The sequence below is a fragment of the Pleurodeles waltl genome, chromosome 11 (genome assembly GCF_031143425.1).
Source record: "Pleurodeles waltl isolate 20211129_DDA chromosome 11, aPleWal1.hap1.20221129, whole genome shotgun sequence".
NCBI lineage: Eukaryota > Metazoa > Chordata > Amphibia > Caudata > Salamandridae > Pleurodeles > Pleurodeles waltl.
In genome coordinates this window covers 26,225,479-26,253,049 of record NC_090450.1, presented here as the reverse complement: position 1 = coordinate 26,253,049, position 27,571 = coordinate 26,225,479, and the positions used below count along the sequence as shown (strand labels likewise).

Sequence of the window (27,571 nt, the reverse complement as noted above, 5' to 3'; positions counted from 1 at the left end):
GAGAAAGACGCGGGCATGCTTGTCTATGCACGTATCACCCAAAAGGGAGTTCTCTCTTGATGGAACTCACTTCACTCTCACTCTAGCCAAGAATAATTATTACTAAACTAAATGCTGGCCAAACACATCTGAACTATCCCAACACAACTGCACACAACCAATAGGTGGGGCGCCCAGAACTATCCGGAAAGGGCACGCACATGGCTATGCAAATGCTGCTAACATCAATCAATCAATCATTAAATTTATAAAGCGCGCTATGTACCCGTTAGGGTTTCAAGGCGCTGGGGGGGGGGGGGGCAGCTGCTATTGGTGGAAGAGCCAGGTCTTGAGGAGTCTCCTGAAGGTGAGGAGGTCCTGGGTCTGGCGCAGGGGGGTCGGGAGGGAGTTCCAGGTCTTGGCGGCGAGGTAGGAGAAGGATCTGCCGCCGGAGGTCTTACGTTGGAATCGGGGAACGATGGCAAGGGCGAGGTTGGCAGAGCGGAGTTGGCGGAGGGGACGTAGAAGTTGTCTGTTGTTCAGGTAGGCGGGTCCGGCGTTGTGTAGTGCTTTGTGCGCGTGGGTGAGGAGTTTAAAGGTGATCCTCTTGTCCACGGGGAGCCAGTGGAGGTCCTTCAGGTGGTGGGAGATGTGGCATCGGTGGGGTATGTCGAGGATCAGGCGGGCGGATGCGTTCTGGATGCGTTGGAGTCGTTGGATGTCTTTTGCTGGGATGCCTGTGTAGAGTGCGTTGCCGTAGTCTAGCCTGCTGCTGACGAGGGCCTGGGTCACCGTTTTTCTGGTTTCCGTTGGGATCCACTTGTAGATTCTACGGAGCATGCGAAGGGTGTTGAAGCAGGAGGAGGAGACTGCGTTGACCTGTTTGGACATGGTGAGGGAGGAGTTGAGGATGAAGCCGAGGTTCCGTGCGTGGTTGGCTGGAGTAGGGGGGGGGTCCCAGCACGGTGGGCCACCAGGAGGCATCCCAGGCCGAGGGGGTGCGTCCGAGGATGAGGACTTCCGTCTTGTCGGAGTTTCATTTCAGGCGGCTGTTTCTCATCCACTCTCATAACAGAGAGCTCACTAGTTCAAACAGCCACGGCCGGTGGAAAAACACAACTCTGTAGCCACAAGTTTCAGAATAAATATGGGTTGCCACTTGGCCCCCCATTACTGCATAACTTGAAAATGTTAACGAAAGATTTTTTGGTAGCTCGGATGGAAGTTTTTAAAATTGCTCTACAGCGGATGCAATAACATGCTAGACCTGGACACTTCACAAAAAGGCAACCAGATTCGAAAACCAAAAATGGTGCGTTCCACAAACATAGAAGTAGGACTGGCAAAAAGCAACCAGATTCGAAAACCAAAAACGGTGCATTCCACAAACATAGAAGTAGGACTGGCAAGCGGCGGAAACCAAAAATTGTGCATTCCACTAACCTAGAAGTAGGCCAGGCAAAAGGCGGAAACTAAAAACTGTGCATTCCACAAACATAGAAGTAGGCCTGGCAAAAGGTGGAAACCAAAAACCGTGCATTCCACTAACCTAGAAGTAGGACAGGCAAAAGGCGGAAACTAAAAACTCTGCATCCCACAAACATAGAAGTAGGCTAGGCAAAAGGCGGAAACCAAAAACTGTGCATTCCACAAACGTAGAAGTAGGCCTGGCGAAAGGTGGAAACCAAAAAACGTGCATTCCACTAACCTAGAAGTAGGCCAGACAAAAGGTGGAAACCAAAAACCGTGCATTCCACTAACCTAGAAGTAGGCCAGGCAAAAGGAGGAAACCAAAAACTGTGCATTCCACAAACATAGAAGTAGGCCTGGCGAAAGGTGGAAACCAAAAACCGTGCATTCCACTAACCTAGAAGTAGGCCAGGCAAAAGGCGGAAACCAAAAACTGTGCATTCCACTAACCTAGAAGTAGGCCAGGCAAAAGGAGGAAACCAAAGACTGTGCATTCCATAAACATAGAAGTAGGATTGGCGAAAGGCGCAAACCAAAAAACTGTGCATTCCACAAACCTAGAAGTAGGCCAGGCAAAAGGAGGAAACCAAAAACTGTGCATTCCACAAACATAGAAGTAGGCCTGGCAAAAGGTGGAAACCAAAAACATTGCGTTCCACTAACCTAGAAGTAGGCCAGGCAAAAGGCGGAAACCAAAAACTGTGCATTCCACAAACATAGAAGTAGGCCAGGCAAAAGGCGGAAACCAAAAACTGTGTGTTCCACAAACATAGAAGTAGGCCTGGCAAAAGGCGGAAACCAAAAACTGTGCATTCCACAAACATAATAGTAGGACTGGCAAAAGGCGGAAACCAAAAACTGTGCATCCCACATACATAGAAGCAGGACTGGCAAAAGGCAACCAGATTCGAAAACCAAAAACTGTGCATTCCACAAACCTACACAACTAGAAGCAGGAGTACAGTTTTGTGTTGACTGCTGTCCACCAAAGCACTCGACAGCACTTACCAATAACAAAGAAACACAGACAACGAGACACTAAGGATAACTGTTCAGCTGATCCACTCTAAAAACGGAAAATGTGCTAAATGTACTGAAATTCCCCGGGACAGATGGTGAAAAACCAGGACTGGACTTTCAAATGACAGGAGGACTGGGCACCATAGTTAATTCTAACTTTCAGCTGTTGTTTGCTGCAATTAGGCGTCTGAGGGGACAATTTTGCCCAAATAGTTTAAACAGGCGCATTTGATAGACTGGGTGAAAGGCTTTTGTCTACAACAGGAACAAGAACTTAAGTACTTAACTGTAACTCAGACAGGGTGGAAGTAACCATCCATACTTAGTCATGAAAAGTTGTTGCTTCACTGGTCACACAAATCCATGGTTACTTCGTGGAAATTGCCCCCAACGCAGCAGCTATTTCATCAGAAGGAACTGAACAGAAGGGAAACATTCTGCTGCTGATAAGTTTCGGTCCTGAGATGGTCTGCCAAATAAATGCGGCACATCTTTTATTTCAAATGTACACTGTGTGGTCAGGTTTTCGGGTGAATGAAGAACTTTTATTTTTGTATATTAATCTGTTTTATTCTGGGGGTAGAATGAACTGTGTTAATAAACGGGCGTTCCATGTAAGACAACATTGATTGCTATTGAATATCATGCTGAAAGAAATCTATTAAATGCATTTAACTTTCTTCCTTAAGAAAACTATGTATTTTTTAGGGCAATAAAATCCATTTTAGAACTGTTCCAACCTGTTAAAATTGGAAAATTGCTAGAAAATACTGTCACACTATATATCGCATCATTAGCCTTTAACCACATAAATCTTCAAGATTCTTTTCTAAATGACAAAACCCATAGCACAGAACTTGTTGCACCTTTGTAATGAGCCATTGTAGCTCCTTCCGTGTTGAGCCTAATGTGTCGCTTCAAGGCACACTGATGCTTCCTCTGGTTAGTCCCTCCTTTTCAAAAGACTTCATTCTTAGCAATGTTTTCTACAAAGGGCTTCAAGGCAGCAGTATGGGCTGTTGAATAGAACAAGTGCCCCAGATATCTCAGAGGCCAAAGGTAAAAGGTCTCTCCTTTACCCATGGCACAATCCTCTGGGCAGCAAGCTGGCACAGCAGCTGTGGCAGGGAGTCAGAACTTGAAGATGCTTCAAGCTGAGGGAGGCACATCTGGGCATTTCATGTGCAGGCCTCTCTACTCCAAGCTGTAAAGTAACCAATGATATGTGTCTCGCCCACTCCTCTTACAAAACTTCAACATCTTTGTGCACTCGGGAGAGATTTCATTTACCACCACCCAGCTCTCATGAGACTTCCTTTTTTCCCCAAGATAACATCTGTTATGATTTCTGTCCCCCTCATACCTGGACTAGAGGTTGGCAGAATAAAAGGCCTTTCAGATCAGTCAATGACCTTGTAACTGAGCCTGGCCTTGGCTAAAAAGGTCACCACTGTTTTCTTTTTCAAGTCAAATCTGCACAACCCTTTATTGCCACCAAGGAGAAATGCCCATCCAATAAATGGACAAGAGATGGCATCTCTAAAACTAGCCTCACCAGTGGTCCATGTCTCCGGGAAGTGGCCATTGTCAGGTTTGGCATTAGCCAACACCTGTTATTTTACTAAAATTGTATGTAGAGTATATGTATAGAAGCTTTCACCCAGCCCTCGTCGTCCATTGGTCTGTTGTAATGTGATTGACATTTTTATTCACCATACAACATAGGGCAGTGGGTCAGCAGCCCACTTCAGCCATTGGCTGACTGCACTGTGAGTGACGGCATCCTGCCCATTCACAAGAAGCACATCCGAGCAGAATAGAGTGTTTATCAGTGCACGTCTGCTACTGTAATGTCCGCTTTTTGAGAGACCAAAAGCACTTTTTTTTGCTTCTAGTCAGTTTTCTCATATTGAAGAGGGGCCCTGGTTGCTTTACAACAGTCAAGTTCTGCTGTCCCAAAACAAACATTGGCAAAGCCAAAAGATCGGCCAAACACCTGAGCTCTTGAGAAAAACGAATTCAACTCATTCCTTAATAAAACTAACTTTTTAAAAAACTTCCCAAACATATTCCGCTAACGCCCTTTTGTGGTACAAAAATAACGAGGCATCGGTGCCATCATTTGCAGCTCGTGTTTTAATAGTTTATAATTTTATAATGTATTTCCAAGCAACAGGGCCCTATTCTAAAGTGCTTCCCAGCCGCGCTCCAAATGACTGGCCGGGTTAGGGTTAATGTAAAACCAAGACAGTAATTTTCCAAGTGTCAAAGAAAATGACTAAAGTAAGTGAAGTTTGCATAATTAAAATAATTAGAAAATTGCAGGGAATTGAAAGAATACTAACTTGCCCCCACAGAGGTGGACTCCTCGGTTATCAAAGCATGAGTGATCAGTTCACTCAGAAGAGGAAATGAAAAAGATAATTTAAAAAATCAGAATTAAGGGAATAGGCCCAATGCATCAAAGGGTTTTACCAATTCTGTGTCTGTGGGGAAATGTGTTGATACATAAGTTATTGAAAATTAAAGGCTAAAGTTCACCATGAAAAACAGGAATGCCAATTTCATTCACGATTGACATTTTAAACTTGTCTAATGACCTGCCCATCACTCGCTACTGACATCCCAAGTCCTGTCTAATGCCATGACCGTCAATCTCTGTTGACATTCTAAACATGTCTAGTGACATCACCATGGCTCTCTTGACATACCAACCCCTGTCTGATGACATGACCGTCACTTTCTGTTAACATTCTAACCCCTTCTAATGACAACTCCGTGACTCTCTGACATTCTAACCCTGTCTAATGACATGACTGTCACTCTCTACTTGCATGACAAATGATCACACAATTGTCCTCTCTTCACAACTATCACACAGTGGCCTGCAGCACTCTGTATCGACATCTCATTTGCAACCTATTGATTAAATACCAAGGTACCAGGCTCCTGTCTTTGCCAGGACAATCCTGTTTTTTTCACTTTCAGTCCTGGCAGATTTCGGTGAATTTACCACATGCCCTCGTTTTCAGAGGCAGACTGCAGAGGGAGGCACTTGTTTTGTGTGCCAGTTGCTTCCTTAGCAGGGATATCCAGGAAGTATTTTAATGTACTGAGATGATATTGTATCCAGTTGTTGCATTTGTTCCCCATGTTGATGATGCTGTCAAGTGAAGTCCTTCTGGGCACCCGTTCCACGCAAAGTTGTAGTCCTCCCTCTATGTTTGTGGAATGTCCCAGGGTTTGGTTTTCAAACCCTGGTCACCCTTTGAAATAACCATAAAGTGGATGCAGAACAGCTCTTCTTCTTCACTTGGAATGTGATGTCACAGAGATGAACTGTGATGTCACAGAGGTGAACCTTCTGCTGGGGATTTCAGAATTACCGTTGAGGGAAACTGTTTTATTTTGCGAAAAGAATCTCATTTCTTAAAATTCATCTATGGGGGTAAAGTTAACTTCCCAAACGTGGTTCACTTATTAGAAGAAGGTTGAATGTTGGTTCGCGCACTTTGCTCGGACGTCTCGGGGTAAATGAGATCCGGCATTGCAGGGAGCCCCACAGATACTGCCCGTACTGCCCCTGAAGCGGGCAGTTTTTTTGTTTCCTATAGTTCTCATCTGCCCGAAGATGTCAGTTCTCAGACCGGGGCCTTTCCTTTCTGCCCTGATACGCAGAAGTGCATTTTTAAAATGTCGTCATAATATACGTCTGCGTGTTGCAGAACAATTAAAAACATATTTCACCTAACTCTACCTCACTCTCTTCTGTAGTGACGTCACAGTTTCTCTTCAGTGATATCAGTTATCCTCTGTGTAGTGAGCACTAAGACCCTCTCCTGTAGCACAGCCCTCTGTCTCATATAAACACAACCCTCTCTCTTCCTATAGTGACACCTCAGTTCACTTCTACGACATCTCCGTTTGCCTCTGTGACGTCACAGCTCTCCTCTGTGACATCACAGTTCACCTCTGTGACATCACAGCTCTCCTCAGTGACCTCTCAGTTAGCCTCTGTGACGTCACAGCTCTCCTCTGTGACATCACAGTTCACCCCTGTGATACCACAGCTCTCCTCAGTGACACCGCAGTTCGCCCCTGTGACATCACAGCTCTCCTCTGTGACATCACAGTTCGCCTCTGTGACATCACAGCTCTCCTCTGTGACATCACAGTTCACCCCTGTGACATCACAGCTCTCCTCAGTGACATCACAGCTCTCCTCAGTGACATCACAGCTCTCCTCTGTGACATCACAGTTCACCCCCTGTGATATCACAGCTCTCCTCAGTGACCTCTCAGTTCGCCTCTGTGACATTACAGCTCTCCTCAGTGACATCTCATTTCGCATCTGTGACATCTCAGTTCACCCCTGTGACATCTCAGTTCACCCCTGTGACATCTCAGTTCACCCCTGTGACACTACAGTTCGCCTCAGTGACATCACAGTTCACCTCTGTGACATCACAGTTCACCTCTGTGACATCACAGTTCACCCCTGTGACATCACAGTTCACCCCTGTGACACTACAGTTCGCCTCAGTGGCATCCCAGTTCGACTTTGTGACATCCTTGTCTGCCTCTGTGACATCTCAGTTCGCCTCTGTGACATCACAGTTCACCTCAGTGACATCACAGTTTACCTCTGTGACATCTCTGTTCACCTCTGTGGCATCTCAGTTTACGTCTACCTCTGTGGCATCACAATTCATCTCTGTGACATCCCAGTTCGCCTCTGTGGCATCTCAGTTCATCTCCGTGACATCCCAGTTCATCTCCGTGACATCACAGTTCACCTCTGTGACATCCCAGTTCACCTCTGTGACATCCCAGTTCGTCTCTGTGACATCCCAGTTCGTCTCTGTGACATCCCAGTTCACCCCTGTGACATCACAGCTCGCCTCTGTGACATCACAGCTCACCTCTGTGACATCCCAGTTCGTCTCTGTGACATCCCAGTTCGTCTCTGTGACATCCCAGTTCGTCTCTGTGATATCCCAGTTCACCTCTGTGACATCCCAGTTCGTCTCTGTGACATCCCAGTTCACCTCTGTGACATCACAGCTCACCTCTGTGACATCCCAGTTCACCTCTGTGACATCACAGCTCACCTCTGTGACATCCCAGCTCACCTCAGTGACATCCCAGTTCACCTCTGTGACATCCCAGTTCACCTCTGTGACATCACAGCTCACCTCTGTGACATCCCAGTTCACCTCAGTGACATCCCAGTGTGCTTCTGTGACATCACAGTTCGCCTCTTTTACATCCCAGTTCATTTCTGTGACGTCACAGCTCCCCTCTGCGACATCATAGCCCCCCTGCAGTGGGCGCTCATCCCACTGTCTGCCCTCCCTGCCATTGTAGTGTCGCTTTTACCGAAACGCAGATCATCTTCAACCGTCCGGAAGAAACATTTTAAAATCCATCTCTGCATAAATGATCATTTAAAAATAACCAAACTACCCAAGCAAGGGCGATTAAGCATTCGCTGCGGGGAGATCAGGCCGCCTGCTCTAAATATAGAGATACTGAGAATAAATGTTACCTGCTGCCGGTGCCCTTTACTTAAGTAAGCTGTGATCTCAGGCAGGTACTCTCTTTCTGACAGCTCGCGTGTCAGGGGGACAGCGGCAGTCTCTTAAGAGACCTGTGCTGGTAAATGTGAGTCTCTGACATTCACAAAGGGCATAAACCCATAATTTGCCATTTAAAATATTTAAAATGATGGCGAAGTGTGACACTGGCGGCGTAAGAACAGGCTGGCGTGGTTATAGGGGTGTCATGGTTTTGGCCCATCCTGGGCATTGGAGGACAAGTTAGCAGAATCAGGGGTGTGATCTCGGGGGTCCTCTTTAATGGGGCCACTGGGTGCTCGGTCTGTGATGGAAATTAGGCCTGTATGAGGCTTGTTGCCTTCCTCAGTAGACATAGACAATCAGTCAAGGCCTACCTCAAAGTAGGTGGTGTGACCATGGACGTCATTTGGGGGTCGCTGCTGCGACCCCTGGCTTGCCCCTTGCGACCCGTGGCCTCAGAGGTGGCCCAATCAGTTCCAGGAACACAGTGGCAGCTCGACCATCGGTTAGGCTACCACACTTTGTTTTCTCTCAATTTGTTATTACAATAATAGTGAATAACTAAACATTATTCACTATTAGTGAATTTAAAAAAAGAGAGAAAACAAAGAGAATGGAGCCCAAACCGATGTCCATTCTTTATTACGCTAATCATGAAGAATATTACACTAATAGTGAATAATGTTTCATGTTTCACTATCAGTGCAATTAAAAAATTGAGTACAATTAGCTGGTATACAACACTCCCTCACAGCCGAGGTGAGCAAAACATTTTTTTTACGTGTTTGTTGTATGCCTCCTTCGGTGTGATTCTGTGTACATGAGAGAGAGATGCCGTGTGTGTGTGTGCATTTTTGATGTGTTTATGTGTAAGCATGTGTGTGAGTGAGTGAAACTGAAGGTCAAAGGGCATGTGATGTCACTTCTGCTACCCCTGGCATTTTGGTGAATTGACGTTCATGTTTAATAATTGAAAATCTACAAATATAAGCAGAGAAGCTTCAAAGGGCTAAACACAGAAAATAATAAAAATTGAATAAGAAGCCAGCATAGGGCACCCAAGCTACACAAAATATGTATTGTTCACAATCACTTACTGATAGTGAATGCTGTGTAGTCCGTGACACAAACCAAGGATAAGCGCCTCATGGCCAAACGTAGTAATACGTTAAGCACTCTTCTCAGTTGCTATCCTTTCCAGAGTCTCACAAAACCTACAACAACTTGAATGTGAAAGGTGCACTTTTCAGAGAGGGGTACACATGATTTAACACAGTGGAATAGAATTTTCTGTGCTGTCAGTTAAGAGTGCAAGACACAGGAAATATTCTTAGCTTCCGGGTTAGGGGCGGAGTCTGTTGGTTCCTTTAAAAGTGGACATCTCAACGCCTAGGGGTCCTAGTTCCCGGGCTAGTGTCTCCACAATCAGAGAGAACAGCTTTAGGCATCAAGAGAAGCGGAACACATTATCTCCCACAGAGGGGAATTGTGTCTAAAACTCACACACAGAAAATCACAAACTAGGCCCTTCAGGGCTATCTGGGTCCAGCCAGTGTCAGGGTCTGCAAAGGGACCCAACTCTTTTCTCCATATATCAGAGCCACATTTAGGTTCTGGCTGTGAGGTTCCAGTGATGGTATAAATCTGGGAAACATAGCTCTAAAGATGGCAGGACTGGCCCAATGGGAACTCTTTGGGACAAGAGGTCCCAGTAGTAAAGATATGGGGGGCCCACAAACTGAGAGATGTAGGAATGAGACTTGGATAACTTGGGACACTCCACTACCCCATGATATATAATCGAAGCTAAAGTGCTGGAAATAGCACTAAAGTTAAAATAAATAGATTCCAGCCCTGATCATAGATCCATCCACATTTAGGTCCAGATTTACAAGTGAAGGACCACAGCAAGTGAGGTTGCTAAGCTGCATTGTGTGACCGGGATTTAGCAGAATAGTGCCACATCTTGAAAGATGCTATGCAGTTCTGCGCTCTGCGTAGTTCTGGTGCACTTTCTGCTGCCAAGCGCCAATGCAGACACCCTTGCACCACAGGCTACAAGTGTGTGTGATCACTCCAAGTCGTACAACACACTATTTCCAGTGATTAAATGTGGATACCTAAAGCATTTTGGGTGTTGTGGTCTTGGCTTGAATCCAGTGGGCTAACACACCTGCTAGCAATGACTTTCAGCTGAAAAGCCCAGGAGGGGAAACAGTGACCTGGAATGAAGGGGCTTCCACATGCAAACCCAGCAACAACAAAACATTTGCATTCATTTGCCACGCACGCTCTGACCATCACATGTACAAGGCTGATAATGCACACAAATCTGCAAATCTGCCGGTGTGTTAATAGGTGGTCTACTCAACTATTGATAGATCCATGGGCTTTGGCAGCCCATCTATTGTCGGGATGCAGGACCCACACGTGCATGTACTGTCGGCAGGCTCTTTGCCTTCTCTAGACTCGTGGCAGTAAGTGGCCTTGTAGAAGCCGCAACACCCCCTCTCAACCACCTCATGGATGGACCCTGCTGGGTGGTGGCTGTGTGTGAGGTTAGGTGGTCTTGGAAGCTAGATGTATTCGATGCTGAGTGAAGGTGGCTTCTCTTTGTGTTTCCACTCTGGTGCAGAATGGTACCCAAATCCCATGGTCAAAATGTTATCTGACAAAAATATTGGGACGCATTAAGAGTTTGGTGGAGGGGGTTAACCCATCATAAACGTGACGGATATCCCCTCAGCTGTATTACAATACTATTATAGTCTATGGAGCTTGTAATAAGGCGGCTGGGATATCCGTCACGTTTGTAACGGAGTAACCCCTCCCCATGCTCTAAATCAGGCCTTGTCTCCTTAATTTTGTTTTTCAAAAATATCAGCCCTTTGGAGATAATAATTGAATATCTGCACTCAACTGAATGATATTTTGGTAAGCAACATTTAGGACACAATAGTTATGTCACTGTATGTTTTTATCAACAATAGTTTGACATACACTCAATGCAAAAAACATATATACTGGTTGTGCAGGATGTGGGTGGTGGTTGCCCTAAAGGGATGGTTATAATAGGAGCAGAATGCCATCTGTCTGCAGGAGGGATAGTTAAAGGTGTTTGTAAATAAGGTCTGTGTCAGTACCCCTGGGGCTCCTCTGACTTACAAGGATCTTACGTTCGATATTCTGTCCTCGATATTAGTATGCCACAATAAGTTGGTGTCGATATTCAGCAGTACAATCACTCCTTAGGCAGAGAATTTGATGGTGTGTTTATGTACCAGCTGCCCACATTAGGGGCTGTCCATCCTCATCTGCTTCAGTGGGAGGACCAAACCTCCTGCCTTTGCAGCAATGATGCCCCATCCGTGCCACCTTAGCTGGTGGGTCCATCAGTGCTTGCCATGCTGACTTCCACCGTGTCAAACAGGGCTTGTGTGCAGTGTGGCAAACCACACTCTTGGCAACCCACAAGGTACAAGTTAACAGCCACGTGCCCTTGTATGTCAGAATATCTTTGACCAACATACAAATGATATAAATATTATGTAGTGAATATTGTTGACTAAATTATTGACCCATTGGTTGTAGAGGTTCAATAATTAACCCCACCGCGATGATAGTTTTACAATTGATTTTAGGATGTAATATTTTTGTCGAGCAATGTTTTTTGTCCACAATATTCTGGTACAATACTTCAGCAGTTGTTTTTTAGTATTTTGTGTAACTAACTGCTTGTGTGAATACTCCTAAAATTCAAGGATCACTTGCCTGTTCTCTTTATGATGAGTGAGTAAACGCCACCTTCTCAGCGATGGAGGATAGAGGAGGGGGGAGATCATGGTGGATCCCTCTGTGCCAATATGTTAGTTCATGACAAATGTATAGAGAAAAAGAGCCTTTTCTGTTGTCAATTTCTAAATCTTATTTTTGTTCCTACTCTGCAGGTTTTCCTGAACTGAACTAGCAGCCAGAACTCTGATGACACAGGAAAACAGAAGAGAATTTCCTTGTAACAAATTTTTCTTGTTGGGTTTTTGAACAATTCACCTCCTTACCATGATCACATCACCCAGTTAAGAAAATATTTTAAGTCTTATTTCGCTCTTGTGAAAGTGAAGATCAACAGCACACAGTCTAGGGCCCTTGCACAGTCTGCGTCCATGGCCTCGTCCTTCAAGAAGTCAAAGTCTGTGAAACCGAAGATGGAGAAGACCTATTCGTTGACCGCGCACTATGACGAGTTCCAGGAGGTGAAATATGTGAGCAAGTACAATGCTGGCACCACCCTCTCGAATGGGTTCACCCTCCAGGTGACGCCCAAGAAGCAGAAGAAAGGTCTACCACGCTGGAGCCGGAGGGAAATTTGCCTCCTGTCGGGACTTGTTTTCGCAGCTGGCCTGTGTATCATTTTGGGGTGCATGCTGGTGCTGAAGTACATAGCCATGGACCAGGACAGCTACTGCCTCGAGGACTGTCAGGAGAAGAAAGCCTTCAGCCGCGCCTCTAGGTTCATCAACAGCAACATTGATGCCACCATCGACCCTTGCAAGGACTTCTACTCCTTCGCCTGCGGGGGCTGGCTGCGGCGATACGGCATCCCGGAGGACAAACTCATCTACGGCACCATCGCCGCCATCGGGGAGCAGAACGAAGAGAAATTGCGGCAGCTGCTGATGAGACCCGTCAAGAGAAACTACCGGAGCTCCGCGGAACGGAAGGTGAAGGAGTTCTTCAAGTCCTGCCTCAACATGAAGGAGATCGACCACCTGGGAGCCCGGCCCATGGTGCAGGTCATCGAGAACTGCGGAGGGTGGGACCTACCCGACAGCTTGAGGAAAGCACAGTGGGATTTTGATGAGCTGCTCTACAAGACCCAGGGAGTGTACAGCACCGCCGTCTTCTTCTCATTGACTGTGAACTTGGACGACAAGAACTCCTCCAGATACGTCATCAGGGTAAGTGATTATGGGGTGCTTCATCGTATTGCATTGTGAATTCAAATATTGTGTCACTGTCATGTCAATTGCCCCAAGGACCTCCAGCTGTCAATAAGTCACATCACGGTGATGGTCCAAGTTATGTTCTAGCTGCTTGTGTAGTGCAGAGCTGCCCCAGCAACCCTCAGTGCTGAAACCCAGGACATAGGTTCCGAAATTGTATACACCGAAGAGGGAAGGGTGGGGGGGTCTAGTTAGAGAAGAGCATGAGCTTGAGGGATTTCCTAATGAGCAGATGGTTCTGGGTGTTCCTGAGCGAGAGAGGAAGTTTGTTCCATAAGGTTGTGGCCAAAGCTCAGAAGGAAGGACCACCTGGTCTTGCTCTCCTAACTCGAGGAACAATGGCCAAGTTAAGGTCTGCTGAGGATTTAACAGATATGTCTGCCTCTAGTGAAATAACTTCAATGGAATTAGCTTTAGTCAAACATAAAAACATTACTTAGAAAAAATAAAATCATATTTTAGAATGATTAGTTGTGATAATAGATGTTGTAAATCGCTGAAAGATTAGGATGAGCATTAACTTTCCAGAATCCAGATCGTACTGCAGAGAATTATCTTCCACTCAAGTGATGTGTTGCCGGAGAGTGGTTCCTGCTACAGAGATGACTGGGCCACCTGTAGAGGAACACCAAGCCTTTATAAGCCTAAGGAAGTCTAAGAGTGTGATGGGTATCCCGTCTGCCTTATTACAAGTGCCATGGGATAGTGCAGAGCAGGTGACCGTGAAGATCAATCTTTAATGAAGCTTAGGACAGATCGGAAGATAGGATCCCGGGTAGAGGATAATGTGGCACTCTGGCGGGTACCTACCATAGCCTACCTAAGACACGGGAAGACCGGAGGGGCCCATTGTGGCTGCTCCTTAGTCCCTCACCTTCAAAGAAAAAACAAAGAAAGGCACCTGAGCATCAGCAGAGGTCTCATGGAGCTGAGGGACCTAAATAAAGCTGGGCCCTTGCTCAGAAGTTGGCAGTGACTAAGAGACTGCAGGTCCTTGGAGTGAGTGGGTGTTTAGGACGTCTGAGGATGTGTGGGAGCCTCAGAGCCTTATAATGAGCAGGCTCCACAGAAACTGAGGGTAAACAGAAGCTTTGAGGATTCTGATAATAAAAATGATTCTTAGGGAGTGTGAGATGGACCTTCCTGGAAACATTGAGCAAGAGCTACAGATCCTAGAAGTGAACAAGGATGTCAGGGCACCTGAGGGTAAACAGGAGTCCAACGGCTCCTTGGAGCGAGCAAGAATCTCTGGAAAGTCAGTGTGAACAGGAGCCTTGGAGATCTGAGTCTGAGCAGGATCCTGAGGGATCAGTGTTAGCAGGTGCCTCAGCGATCCGAGTCTGAGCAGGATCCTGAGGGATCTGTGTTAGCAGGAGCCTCAGAGATCTGAGTCTGAGCAGGATCCTGAGGGATCTGTGTTAGCAGGAGCCTCAGCGATCTGAGTCTTAGCAGGATCCTCATAAGTTCTGCAAGAAAAAATCAACTTAGGGGCCCTGATGCTGAGTGGGTAGCTTATGAAGCAACTGATGGAGAGCGAGAAACTCAAGGCCTTAGAGTGAGCAAAGCCCAATGGTCCCAGAGGATTAATAGAAACCTCCAGACGTGAGGGTGAGCATTATCCTCTGGGTATCACTTGGTTGGTGGGAAGGGGGTTCCCTAAGATGAGCAGGTGCTTTAGGACATGATGGTAGGCAGGTAGGTCAGGGATTTGAGGATGAGTATGGGCTGAGGGATCGGAGGATGAGCGGTGGATTAAAGACAGAGTGTCAGGCGTCCTGTAGATGATCTGTAGTTGAATAATGGTGTTTCTATTCTTGGCCACTGGTACAGGCTCTGCATATGTTAAATGTATAGCCCAAATTAGCTACCTGACATTACTCAAACAATGTTTTTTCAAAGGTCATAATTAAGGAATGTGGAACACGTGTTTTTTAGGAGCCCAGGCTTCTTTCTGGTCCCAACCTGACCCTGTCCTCTCCCTTTATTAACAATGAAAAAGAAGGGGTGAAATTGGAATGCGCTGACTCCAACTAACCATCGTCCGATTGACTATCAAGTGAGGCGAAGGCTCTCAGGTGAAGAGAGTTGGCTTTACAAGCCTGGGATTGTACGACTGAATATGATCACACAGAGTATGATGGCACAAGAATATCCAGTACAGAATAGCCATGGACAAAATATTGAAAGGTTAATGCATATAATAAAGTATGGATGTATCCTTCCTAACTCCACAGCCACACCTGGAAGCTGTAGTATACAAAATCTAGACTTAGGGTCTCATTACAAGTTTGGCGTAGGGGATTACTCTGTCACAAACGTAACAGATATCCCATCCGACGAAGTACAAGTTATATAGGATATAATGGAACTTGTAATACAGCAGACGGGATATCAGTCACGTTTGTGTTGGAGTACAACCCTCTTCCAAACTCGTAAAGAAGCTCTTACTTTCCAGTCAATATGTGTTCGATCATCTGTTCTCAATATTGTGTCCCATCAATATTGGGGTTTCAATATTCAGGGTCTCATCTAATGCTGCCTGCCTCCATGTCCGCTGCAGCTGTGAGTTCAAACCCCCCTGGTCACGGGGTAGTCACTCAAGGTGCGTGGGAGCCTGCTGAGCAAGGAGATTTCCGGGTTGCCCAGCCTTGGCACAGATGGGCCAGTGGATGATGGGCAGCTGCCATGGGGTGTGCACGGGATCACATATTGAAATTTTACATGCCACGCCCCGCTCCAGGAGAAAAAGCACACTATGCAAAAAGCAATGGCGGCCGATGGCTGCAGGATGCACTCTTTAGTCCTTTAAAAAGGTTTATGAGGACCGACACCCCCACAGCAACAACACCCCCTCCTGAAAACGTGCAAAAATGTTCAGAATCACTCACTTTACACGTTCCGTGCTTTAGAAGTATGGTCAAGGTGGGGGGATTTTAATTTTCTGCAATACTCTATGTCCCAGCCCCCCAAAATAAATACCAATGTGACCCATCGGCACACACTGGCACAAATTAACTACTGTCCCTCTCAGCAAAATCTGTTCATAAGTTGAACATTTTTTATTGTATTACAGGAATGGGTGTATAGTCGTGGTGTGCACTGGTGCACGCCCTCATGTGGTGCTCCCAACGGAACCGGTGCTCACAATCCCAAAAAAGCATTGGCAAAGTCAATCTTTGGGATCTACTGGCTATGAAAATGTTTACAGCACGTGCCGCGCAGCATGGCCAAAGTAAGGGGGCTATGGTGCAGCAATCGGGTCATTTTATTGGTGCGCGGACCACGCATGCACACGTGCTTTCACTCAGCCAGCCCTTTCCAATATGTCCCTCCATCTTCCCCTCCTCCCTTCTCCTGTCCATACTCCCACTCTCTTGTTTAATCTTCTGTTTTTTTCTCCTTTCTCTTCCGTTCCTTCGCCTTCTCTTACATCCCCCTCTGTGGTTACATATGCCCATTACTTTCAGACAGTCTGATGTTGCTGGGGGGCTGAGGACAGCTGCTACCTCGAGGCTCCACCTGCAGAATCCTAGAGTAGAGTTAGTTGACATTTGTCAGGGGGTGTGGTGTGCCTTTAAGAGACTAGAATACATTCCTTAAATTCAAGTGTGCGCGTGCCTTTCCACAAAGCATACTTTAAGCACAGGCTTGCGCATTCAATGGAAGGGTCGCACTGTAAGTGTGGCTGTTTGGGAAATATGGGGGCCATTGTGCTATAGATCAACACATCATCCAAGTTAGGAGCTTGCATTGTCTGAATATAACCAAATGCATTTTATAGTTTATCGCAAACTATACAATGAACTACACATCTGGCCATAAAGTGATTGGCCAAGATCACACATAATGACCAAGTTAGGAAGCTGGAACCCAGTTCCAGGTCATGCAGTTCCAAGATGTTCAACATAGCTAGCAGACTACATTTCTGCCCAGTAGAATAACTAAAGCTATTTCTGATTCCAGTCACAAATTGAGACCTCTTTGGGAAATCACATAATGATAGCCACTGAGTGGACAGTGGGCCTCATTACGCGGCTGGCGGTCTTGAGACCACCAGCCTCACGGTGGCAGTCTTGACCACAGCCAGTTTGGCAGACTGATCGCCAAATATCCGGGAACGATGTTCCCAACAGGCTGACGGTGGTCCAGGTCCAAATCAGATTACAACAGTTGCGGCTCAAGGGACACAGAAGGGGCGGGGCGGGTGGGGGATGGATGAAAATAAAAATGAAATAAAAAATAAAATGTTATAAAGACACTGCTCAGAGCAGCGTCAGGCTTGGCTGGGAGCGCCCAGCCAGGGTGCTCCCAGGCAGACTGAGAGCCTGTGCATGCTCTCTTTAGCCCGACAACTGTGTTGCTGGGCTAGAGCGAGCCTACAGCACATGTATGTTTGGCCGGCCCGAGACGGCCGGCCAAACATACATGCACACTGAGGGAGAGTGCTGTCCCCCTCAGTGCTCATTACAGCCTGTGGCCTCACCCCTTTTTACAAAAAAAGATGATAAACACAGTTTATTATTGTGTTTTGGTAAAAGGTTTGCAGCTGCCGAAGCTGGGGGGCGGGGGGAGGGCGATGCTCCTCCGCCCTAATGGAGGAGCCGACCCTGGATTACAACCCGGTTCTCCACCAGCCTTTTCATGGTGGTTTTATCGGCATGAAAAAAAGGCTAGAGGAGAACAGGAGCAGGGGGCCACAGAGGGGGGGCCCTGCACTACCCATGCACTTGGCATAGACAGTGCAGGGGTCCCCCTGCCCAGCACCCTCGCAACGCTCACTGTCTGCTGTGCAGACATTGAATTGCAAGGGTGTTGGTGCACCCTGCGGGCGACTGCAATTCCACTGGCTCTTTTATGTGCCTGCGACAATGCTACTGCCACTTTCACGCTGGGCTAACTCGCAGAAATTGCCATTCGGCAGCCCCACCATTCAGCAGCCCACTTGCCTTACAAATGTTTTTACAGATTGAGCACTCTCTGTAGTCTCATGGTAATACTACCTTCATTCCTTGTTGGCAGCACACTACCCTATAGATCACCGGAATGTTAGAGTAACTCAGTCCATGTTGTAAAGCCTTGTAAATACCATCCAAATGCTTAACGAACCCAACATGAGTGGATAGCATTTCGCATGAGAACATGTAATTTGAGTATTTTAGGAGCATTCTGTTTAATTTCAGAAAAAGCAATTATGCAAATTTTGAGGCAAGGTCTTTCAGACAGCTGTCACCAGACTACTGTTTTGACACAAAAAGTATATATAATGTATGCATACATTGAGTGGCTTTTGGGCAGTAGGCTTTGTCCGTTGCTCTGTTAAATTGTCATTCACATTTTGTTCCCGCCCACCACTGCGTACAGCGGGTGGCTAAGCATCAGTGCACTAACAACCGGATCTCTTTACGTGACTGCACAAAGCCTGTGTACATTGTTCACATCCAGCGTTCTCTATATTATTTTTACTTTTTTATACTAACTTTAAATACCGGATAATTGTGTCTGCACTCCAGAGGCCGTATTATACAAAGTGCCCTGGGGACGCAACGGCCGCTTGCACTCACTTTGCATGCCCCCAGGCACTTTAGTATTACAAAAGGGACCGCAGGTGCTGGTGCGCTCCTTCTGTAGTACAGATAGCACTTGGGCTATCATCAGGGAGCATGCCCTCATTGCAAGGGGGCGTGGCCACATGCACATTTGCCTCTGTGCCCACATTAAAGATGCTGGCGCAAAGGCAAATAAGCCATCAGGAGGCCACAAAAAGGTGGTGCACTGTTATTAATGGCAGGGTGAAAGGGGTCCCAAGGACCTCCCAGACACCCCCTTGCAGCAGTGCTTAATTTGTGTATAAAAAAAAAGATGCACCAAGGTTTTTTCATGAATCCAATGCATCTGGGACAATCTCAGCTCGAACCACTGCTGCCAAATGCTAGTGAGTCATACCTAGGTGCTAGTTTCTAAAAAGTATATTACATCACCACTGAGGCATGCTGCTAAAAAAAAGCGTCACCATGTGGTGGATAAATGTGCTGCTGTTTAGAAATAGATACCAGTGATGAGCACCAGCGGACACCAGCACAAATTAAGCACTGCCTTGCAGGCAGGTGCAGTACTTACTGCACCCCCCTGTTAGGGGACCTCCCTCCCTTCTTTAAAGTGCAGGCAGGTTGCCACCTGAGCAGTGAAACACAGAGCAGCTGCTTCAAAGCCTCATCTTTCACTTGAATGTGCTGCCCCCATGGTGGAGCTAGTTCACGGCTGCCCTGGGGGCCACACATTCAATGTAGTACAGCACATATTCCTTGTTGGCACCGGGCGTGCCTGTCGAACCGCACGCCCGGCGCAAACAGGGAAAAAGTGCTGTATGCATAATAGGGCCCCAGCTGCCTAGTTAAACAGCCATTTTTCCCCCTTCTTTTTAGAATTGCTAGTGTTATAAAGTGTTTAAGTGGCATTGTAGGGCTGTTGCTGCTGCAGTATGAGTGCTTGGTTAGGTCAGGAGTCAATCTTGTCTCCTTCTCAGAGCACGATATTGATAATAAACCAACTTTACAAATGAAAGGATCTTTTCCACATCAGTGAAGCTTTTTACATTAAAAATGTGCATGTGAAACATATGTTGGCCATGTTTAGGCTGTGGCATGTGTTCTTTGCTTTATTTTTATTCCTGTAACATGGCTTGGGAAAAAAATACATAGAATTATTGTGTTAGCTTGACAATTTCAAACCTACTGGCTTTCCCAATGCTTGTTTATAATACTTTGGTTACAGCCTTAACATGGCGCCACCAGGGCCAACCAGAAGAAATGAGGCCCTGACGGCAGGTGATCTCTGCCATGCACACCTGGGGCCCTGTTACACGTAGGGCGCACGTTCTCCTGTTTGCTGCAGGCCACACCTTAAAACATGTGCGCAGACGGAGAAAGTGCGCCCTATCACATTGAATGGTTTGTCCCCAGGGCAGCTGCGGACTTGGGCTTCCCTGAGTCAGCGCATTTAAGTAACAAGCATTTGGAATGCAATAGGTCTCGCATATTTCAAACAATTTAATTGTCATCTTTTGACAGCAGCGCTGACGAGCAAAAACAAAACAAGAGAAAACATGAGAAGAAACAGAGAAAAGAGGACTTGGCAAAGTAAAATAAATGTAGCTTTAAAAAATTTAACTTTGCAATTTTGTGCCTGCTGGGCACGTTTTTGACAGTCACAAACAAGCCTTCTGTTTACGGGACACTTGAAGTTAAAAACAACAAACAGTACCTCGATCACGTTGGGAGCAGCACAGCGGAAGGGCACTAATTAAGTTGCATCAATTAGTGCTTAATCCCTGCATCACACAGAGGAACAGAAATGATGCCAGACGTGCCTTGACGAATTATGAGGCTGTAAAGAGGAATGCTGCGCAAACCAACAAATGGTGCGCGACAGGCGGGCTCCAAGCCCTTTACTGAGCACAACAGCGTCTCGCAAGCGAGACGCATGCACTAACGCATGCACAGGCTCGACCCTAAAAAACAGACCGGCTTTGAAGCAGCCACTCCGTGTTTCACTGTGCAGGCGGCAACCCGTCTGCACTTTTAAGGTAGATTCGAGATGCCCTTGCGGGCAGGAGCAGCGAGTAATTGCACCCGCCTGCAAGGGGATGTCTAGTGAGTGCATAGGACCCCCTATACCCTCTCCAGAGGGCAACTATCAGGGAGTGCACTGACAGTGCGCCACCTTCTTTGCCTATGCCAAAGTGCCTTATTATAGACTAAGGCTCAGGGGCAAAGGGATTCCGAGGGAACACCCTCTGTGATAGAGATGGCGCTATATGTGCACAGGCGCTATCACTATTACAGAAAGGGACGCACAAGTGTCTGCGGCCTTTTCTGAAATACCAAAGAGCCCCAGGGACATGCCCGCTGTGCCACGGGACACTATGTATAACACGGCTCCTGGTCTGCAGGCTCCAAAAGTTTTCAAAACCGCCTTTGTTACCCATTTTGGGGCTAGTGAAATCATCATGGTCGGACACACTTCTGTGTTAGGGCAACACAATGTAGTGGAACCTCGCAAGGGAAACTGCAAAATTACGGGGAGGGGAGGAAATTCAGTAACACAAGCCAACAATCAGACTCCGTGAGGGTTCCAGAGCTCCGACAGCGCTGCGATGCCAGACTAATGGCAGAATGGGAGCTATGCAGACATGACGTAACATAAGATAACAAAACATAACGCTTGGCCCCTTCCTTTAACCCGCCCCCTCCATGCTTTAGCATCCCCGCTGCTTTGGAAGGGGGTCTGTAGGGGACTGGAGAACCCCTTAATTCTCTGGCACCCCAGGTTCCATGCACAGCTGTTAATGGAGCCCTTCACTGCCGGCGGAGGCCGCCTGTGTGCGACTAACTTATTAATTAAGACTCGGCTGGGGATGCAGGTCTCATTAGAAATATGAAACCTTATTGACTCGATCGGTGCCTTCGGGGGCTTTTTCGTGCAATTGGGTTTAATGTGTTTGTTTATTTATGGCTGGATGAATCCATCCCTAAAACACCTACATCTGCTGCATTAGAAGCGATGGGGGGTGGGGGGGTGGGGGGGGAGTGGGGAGGGGCATGCTTGACTCCCACAGGGCTACGAGCGTGGAGATGTTCACTCGGTTCACAGGTTTCAAACTACATCTCGGCTCTGCCAATGTAGCGCCTCCCGCTGTCACACCACAGCTCTACACAGCTCCTCCAATGTGACTCTTCCAGGGTTTACAGCACCTCCTGCTGTCACACCACAGCTCTACACAGCTCCTCCAAGGTGACTCTACCAGGGTTTACAGCACCTCCTGCTGCCATACCACAGCTCCTCCAAGGTGACTCTTCCAGGGTTTACAGCACCTCCTGCTGCCACACCACAGCTCTACACAGCTCCTCCAAGGTGACTCTTTCAGGGTTTATTACAACACCTCCTGTTGTCACAACCCAGCTCCTCACCGCTCCACTAATGTGACTCTACCAGGGTTAACAACACCTCCTGTTGTCACACCCCAGCTCCTCACCGCTCCACTAATGTGATTCTACCAGGGTTTACAGCACCTCCCGCTGTCACACCACAGCTCTACACAGCTCCTCCAATGTGACTCTACCAGAGTTTATTACAGCACCTCCTGCTGTCACACCACAGCTCTATACAGCTCTACCAATGTGACTCTACCAGGGTTTACAGCACCTCCTGCTGTCACACCCCAGCTCTACACAGCTCCTCCAAGGTGACTCTTCCAGGGTTTATTACAACACCTCCTGTTGTCACAACCCAGCTCCTCACAGCTCCTCCAATGTGACTCTACCAGGGTTTACAGTACCTCCTGCTGTCACATCACAGCTCTACACAGCTCCTCCAAAGTGACTCTACCAGGGTTTATTACAGCACCTCCTGCTGTCACACCACAGCTCCTCACAGCTCCACCAAGGTGACTCCTCCAGGGTTATTACAGCACCTCCTGCTGTCGCACCACAGCTCTACACAGCTTTTCTAATGTGACTCTACCAGGGTTTACAGCACCTCCCGCTGTCACACCCCAGCTCCTCACAGCTCCTCCAAGGTGACTCCTCCAGGGTTTATTACAGCACCTCCTGCTGTCACACCCCAGCTCCTCACAGATCCACCAACGTGACTCTACCAGGGTTTATAGCACCTCCTGCTCACACCCCAGCTCCTCAAAGCTCCCCCAGTGTGACTCTACCTGGATTTACAGCACCTCCTGCTGACACACCACAGCTCTGCACAGCTCCTCCAATGTGACTCTACCAGGGTTTATTACAGCACCTCCTGTTGTAACACCCCAGCTCCTCACAGCTCCACCAATGTGAGACTACCAGGATTTACAGCACCACCTGCAGTCACACCCCAGCTCCTCACAGCTCCACCAATGTGACTCTACCCGGGTGTACAGCTCCTCTTCCTGTCACACCACACCTCGTCCAATGTGACTCTACCAGGGTTTATTACAGCACCTCCTGCTGTCACACCGCAGCTCCTCACAGCTCCACCAATGTGACTCTACCAGGGTCTATAGCACTTCCTGCTGTCACACCACAGCTCTACACAGCTCCACCAATGTGACTCTACCAGGGTTTACAGCACCTCCTGCTGTCACACCGCAGTTCTTCACAGCTACCCCAGTGTGACTCTACCAGGGTTTACATCACCCCAAGCTGTCACACCCCAGCTCCTCACAGCTCCTCCAATGTGACTCTTCCAGGGTTTATTACAGCAGCTCCTGCTGTCACACCACAGCTCCTCGCAGCTCATCCAATGAGACTCTACCACACCCCAGCCCCTCACAGCTCCTCCAATGTGACTCTACCAGGGTTTATTGCAGCACCTCCTGTGTCACACCACAGCTCCTCATAGCTCCTCCAATGTGACTCTACCAGGGTTTACAGCACCTCCTGCTGTCACACCACAGCTCCTCCAATGTGACTCTACCAGGGTTTACAGCACCTCCTGCTGTCACACCACAGCTCCACACAGCTCCTCCAACGTGACTCTAGCTGGGTTTACAGCACCTCCAGCTGTCACAACCCAGCTCCTCACAGCTCCTCTAATGTGACTCTACCAAACCCCAGCCCCTCACAGCTCCTCCAATGTGACTCTACCAGGGTTTATTACAGCACCTCCTGTGTCACACCACAGCTCCTCCAATGTGACTCTACCAGGGTTTATTATAGCACCTCCTGCTGTCACACCACAGCTCCACACAGCTCCTCCAATGTGACTCTACCAGGGTTTACAGCACCTCCTGCTGTCACACCCCAGCTGCTCACAGCTCCTCCAATGTGACTCTACCAGGGTTTATTACAGCACCTCCTGCTGTCACACCCCAGCTCCTCACAGCTCCACCAATGTGACTCTACCAGGATTTACAGCACCTCCTGTGTCACACCACAGCTCCTCCAATGTGACTCTACCAGGGTTTACAACACCTCCTGCTGTCACACTTCAGCTTCTCACAGCTGGTGGTGTAATGTGAGTCTATCAGGGCGATGGGTACAACACACAAGCCACACCTCACTGAGGAGGCTCATCAAGCTTTTAAACTGCTCTGGAGATGCTGGTGTTTCAGTGGAGAGAGGATGTGGACTGGTTGTGCGGACTGTACTCTTCCTATTGGAGCAGGACCAAGACTGATTTCTATAAAGATGCCCCCATCTGGTGCGCTTCATTGAGCAATATATGGACAGGTAGCAGCCCGAGAAATTTCCAAGGGCCGAGGCCTTTGCAAGCATTCCACCAGTAACATTTTGTGGGTTCAGACCCCAGATCCTCACAGCACCTGGGTAGAGCGATCTCTACCCAGGGATTGCAGCGCCTCCTATTGTTCAGTCAAGTTCTTCACGCTTCCACCAATGTGGCTTTAGCCTTGCCTGCAATACCTTCTGCATGACTCGCATCTCAAAGCTCTTCTTATGTGGCCCTAGCCAGGCCACTAAATTGACTTAACTGATGCTTTGCCACCTAATGAAATAGGAGTTGTTCCTTCCCATGGGTTTGTGAACCTAAGGATAAGTGTTCGGAAGAAGAGTTCCAGAAGTTCCAGAGAACAAGCAAGACGTATCTGCAGTGATCCAGAAATACACTTCATAGACCACGTTCACAGCTCTGTCTACTCATTTTATCCAGGAGAAAAGACCTGGACAATGTCCTGTCACTGGATGAGAGCGCCCAGAAGCTCTGCCAGTTACGTTTCAGAGCTTGTGAAGGGACCAGAACATGTGCAGGAATGTCTCTAAATGATGAAGATTAAAGTTTTACTCCTCAACTGGTCAAGTGTTCCAAATCCTTAGAATTCGAAATCAGAACCTAAAAATGAACTTATCGAAGAAGGAACAAGGGTCCATGTGTATGAAAGCTTTTTCCTATAGACACAGAATGGGTAAAATCCTTTGGTACTTCTGGCCCAAGATCTCTCACCAACTCATTTTCCACAAAGTGAAAGCATTTTCTCACTGAAGCAGACCTCGGAGCGGACTTACAAGGCTATTTCAGCTCGATGGAGGCAACAATTTCCTATCTCGAATCCCAGAATCACATTTGACCTTTTTAAGAGAGTCCTTCTAGATGCCGATCTAGGATCTCGGGAAGAGAATATCAGCCTGCTTATACCAGCCGGTGATACCTTGGAAACAAGATGCATCACCTACGAAACTGCAGACTTGTAGAGCTCACCATATCTTACAATCAGAATCAGATACTCTGGTGAGCAAACTACCTCTCATTCAGTGGCGTAGTCCAAAATGAGGGGCCATCCTGCAGAATGTGATGAGGCCCCCACGTCTCCCACATCGCTCAGATATTCATTGACCTTGGACTCAACAAGGAGCACCTTGAATTGTTGGGGCCCTCACTGGAGAGTTTGGGGGACCCCCTGAATCACAGGGGTTTCGTTAAGCCCCTGATCCCACACCAGTGACTTCATCAGACTTGAGGTGCAAGGAATGTTACGGAGAAGACAACACCCCACGCTTTCTTTTGCTCTGGTCCTCAGATGTGGAGCATCCTTCCACCTGCATCAGACAAGCTTTCTTACTCCTGCTCTTCGGAATGGTACCCAAGCATCACCGTGTGCACGAGTGAAGCTGTAGATAATAAACCACAGCTTGTACTAGCTCTTGTTCTCCTGCACCCATCCTTAGACCCCTCCCTGTACTCCCCTCCGTCCCTACCTCTATAGAATAGGGGAGAAGATGTGTCCTAATGGTCGTAGCTCCCGACCTTGGAAATGGGAATCCAGGTTTGAATCCCATCCTCGGCTCAACATCCCCTGATTCTGGACAAATCACGCAACCACCCCATGCCTCACAAAATGTGTTCCGTCAGGTTCTCATGTAAAAGTACCTGGTTCTCATGTAAAGCACTCTATTGCCCTTGGGCCAACTTTGTGCTTTATAACACTGAAAAAAAAAAATCTCAACCTCTGAGCAGACCTCTGTTGTTTTTGTAGTTTTTTGTTCTATCTACATTTTCAACCACTTACACATTCGTAGATATGGCCCTGTTAACTGACATAATGCATGCTTGTACTTTAAGCTGGGTTTGATGCTATGTGTGCAAAGAGAGGGAGAGAGCGTGTGTGTGTGCTCTCAGGGAGGTGGGGGGGGGGGGGGGAAGAGAAGCTCCTTAACTTGATATGTTGTTGTGACACCTAGCCTGGTTTAATCTGCCTGGACAGACAATAAGTGAGACGAGTCCACTCCCCGAAGCACACAGTATATGTACGTGTCCCCATTTCAAAATGGTGGATCACTCCATGAGAACCTGCGGGAGGTCACCGTTCCAAGATGGCAGACCGAAAAACTTTCAAGTTCAAAATTCAGCTAGTGACACTAAAAAGGACGCACGAAGAAGTATGAGTTTCCTTTTAAGTGTTCCTGCAGTCAGCCATGCTCCCTCCAGCCCTAGTGTTCTATGTAGTGCTTCTGGTCCAGCGTTATGTTGCCCACCCTGGTGTCAGTGCCTGGATTGAGTGCTTCATGGGACCTCATGGTAAGCCACTGTGCATCGTTGTAATGATTATTCAACTCACTGAGCTATCCTACCAGCTACACCCGTGTAGAAACCAATATGCATCAACATAGTCACCCACCAGTAGTTAAGCACAGACAGTACACAGGGGCACAAAACCATCGTGCACAGACACCCTCATTCAGGCACGCGCTCAGTCGCAAAGCAAAGTTGGCCAGTGCTGGTCGGTGTGAAGTTGATACACAACCAGCCCTAACCACCTTGCTGAGGGCCAGCACCCTCTGCACACAGCCATAGGTATCCTTGTGTTTTTGGGGGCAACAGACCCCCAGCTGGCCTGTCTGGACCTTGAACCCGTGTCCCGCTGTAAAAGCAGCCTGGTTCTGGCCAAGCCATGTTCCCATCAGCCCTCAGACCTGGTCTCTCAATGCAAAGTCTGCTCTGCTAGTGTTCACGTTAACTCCACTGCTCACTTCGTTTCATTCTGACATGAAATTATCGAGTTTAGGTTAATAAATGGAGCGTGAACATGCAAGCCATCACATTCAGATGTAATCAATACTAATGGCCGAGCAACACAACATGAGCCATTTGTCTGTGATGTGATCCATTGCGATCGATGGATCACCAGTGCGCCTAGAGGCCTGATGTCAGTGGTCTCGTGTCGCGTGAGGTCTGGGGGTGGATGTGCAGTGAGTCTGTGGCTATGTAGATGTCCTGTGCAGAATGTTGTTAAATCATGTGCGCGGTTGCTGCTGTGATGTTGCATGAGTGAAGGGTTGTGTTTGAATAATGAGCACATTGAGAGGTAGGTTGTTTTAATGTGCGTCAAGGCAGTGGTGTGCTTTTCGCGTCTCAAGAGCCGATTAAGGTTGGGTGGAGGATCTTCTACCTGTTTGGTCTTGCTGGTTGGAGAGGTTGGTTCAGTGCTTAATTTGAGCCGGTGGTTGATGCTTGGGCCGTCGGAACTCATTCTTGGGGACTGGCACTTACTCTTCCTCAGCAGACTTTGATCCATAAAGA

General features: G+C 47.6%; 1 protein-coding gene across 1 annotated transcript in view; it reads left to right on the top strand.

Annotated features, from left to right (window-relative positions):
- Positions 1-27,571, top strand: part of ECEL1 (endothelin converting enzyme like 1) — a 251,803-nt gene that overhangs the window by 37,080 nt on the left and 187,152 nt on the right. Inside the window, exon 2 of the mRNA XM_069212879.1 lies at positions 11,996-13,006. Within this exon, the coding sequence (XP_069068980.1) occupies positions 12,212-13,006 (795 nt within the window). The 5' untranslated portion in view covers positions 11,996-12,211. The remainder of the gene's footprint in view (positions 1-11,995; positions 13,007-27,571) is intronic.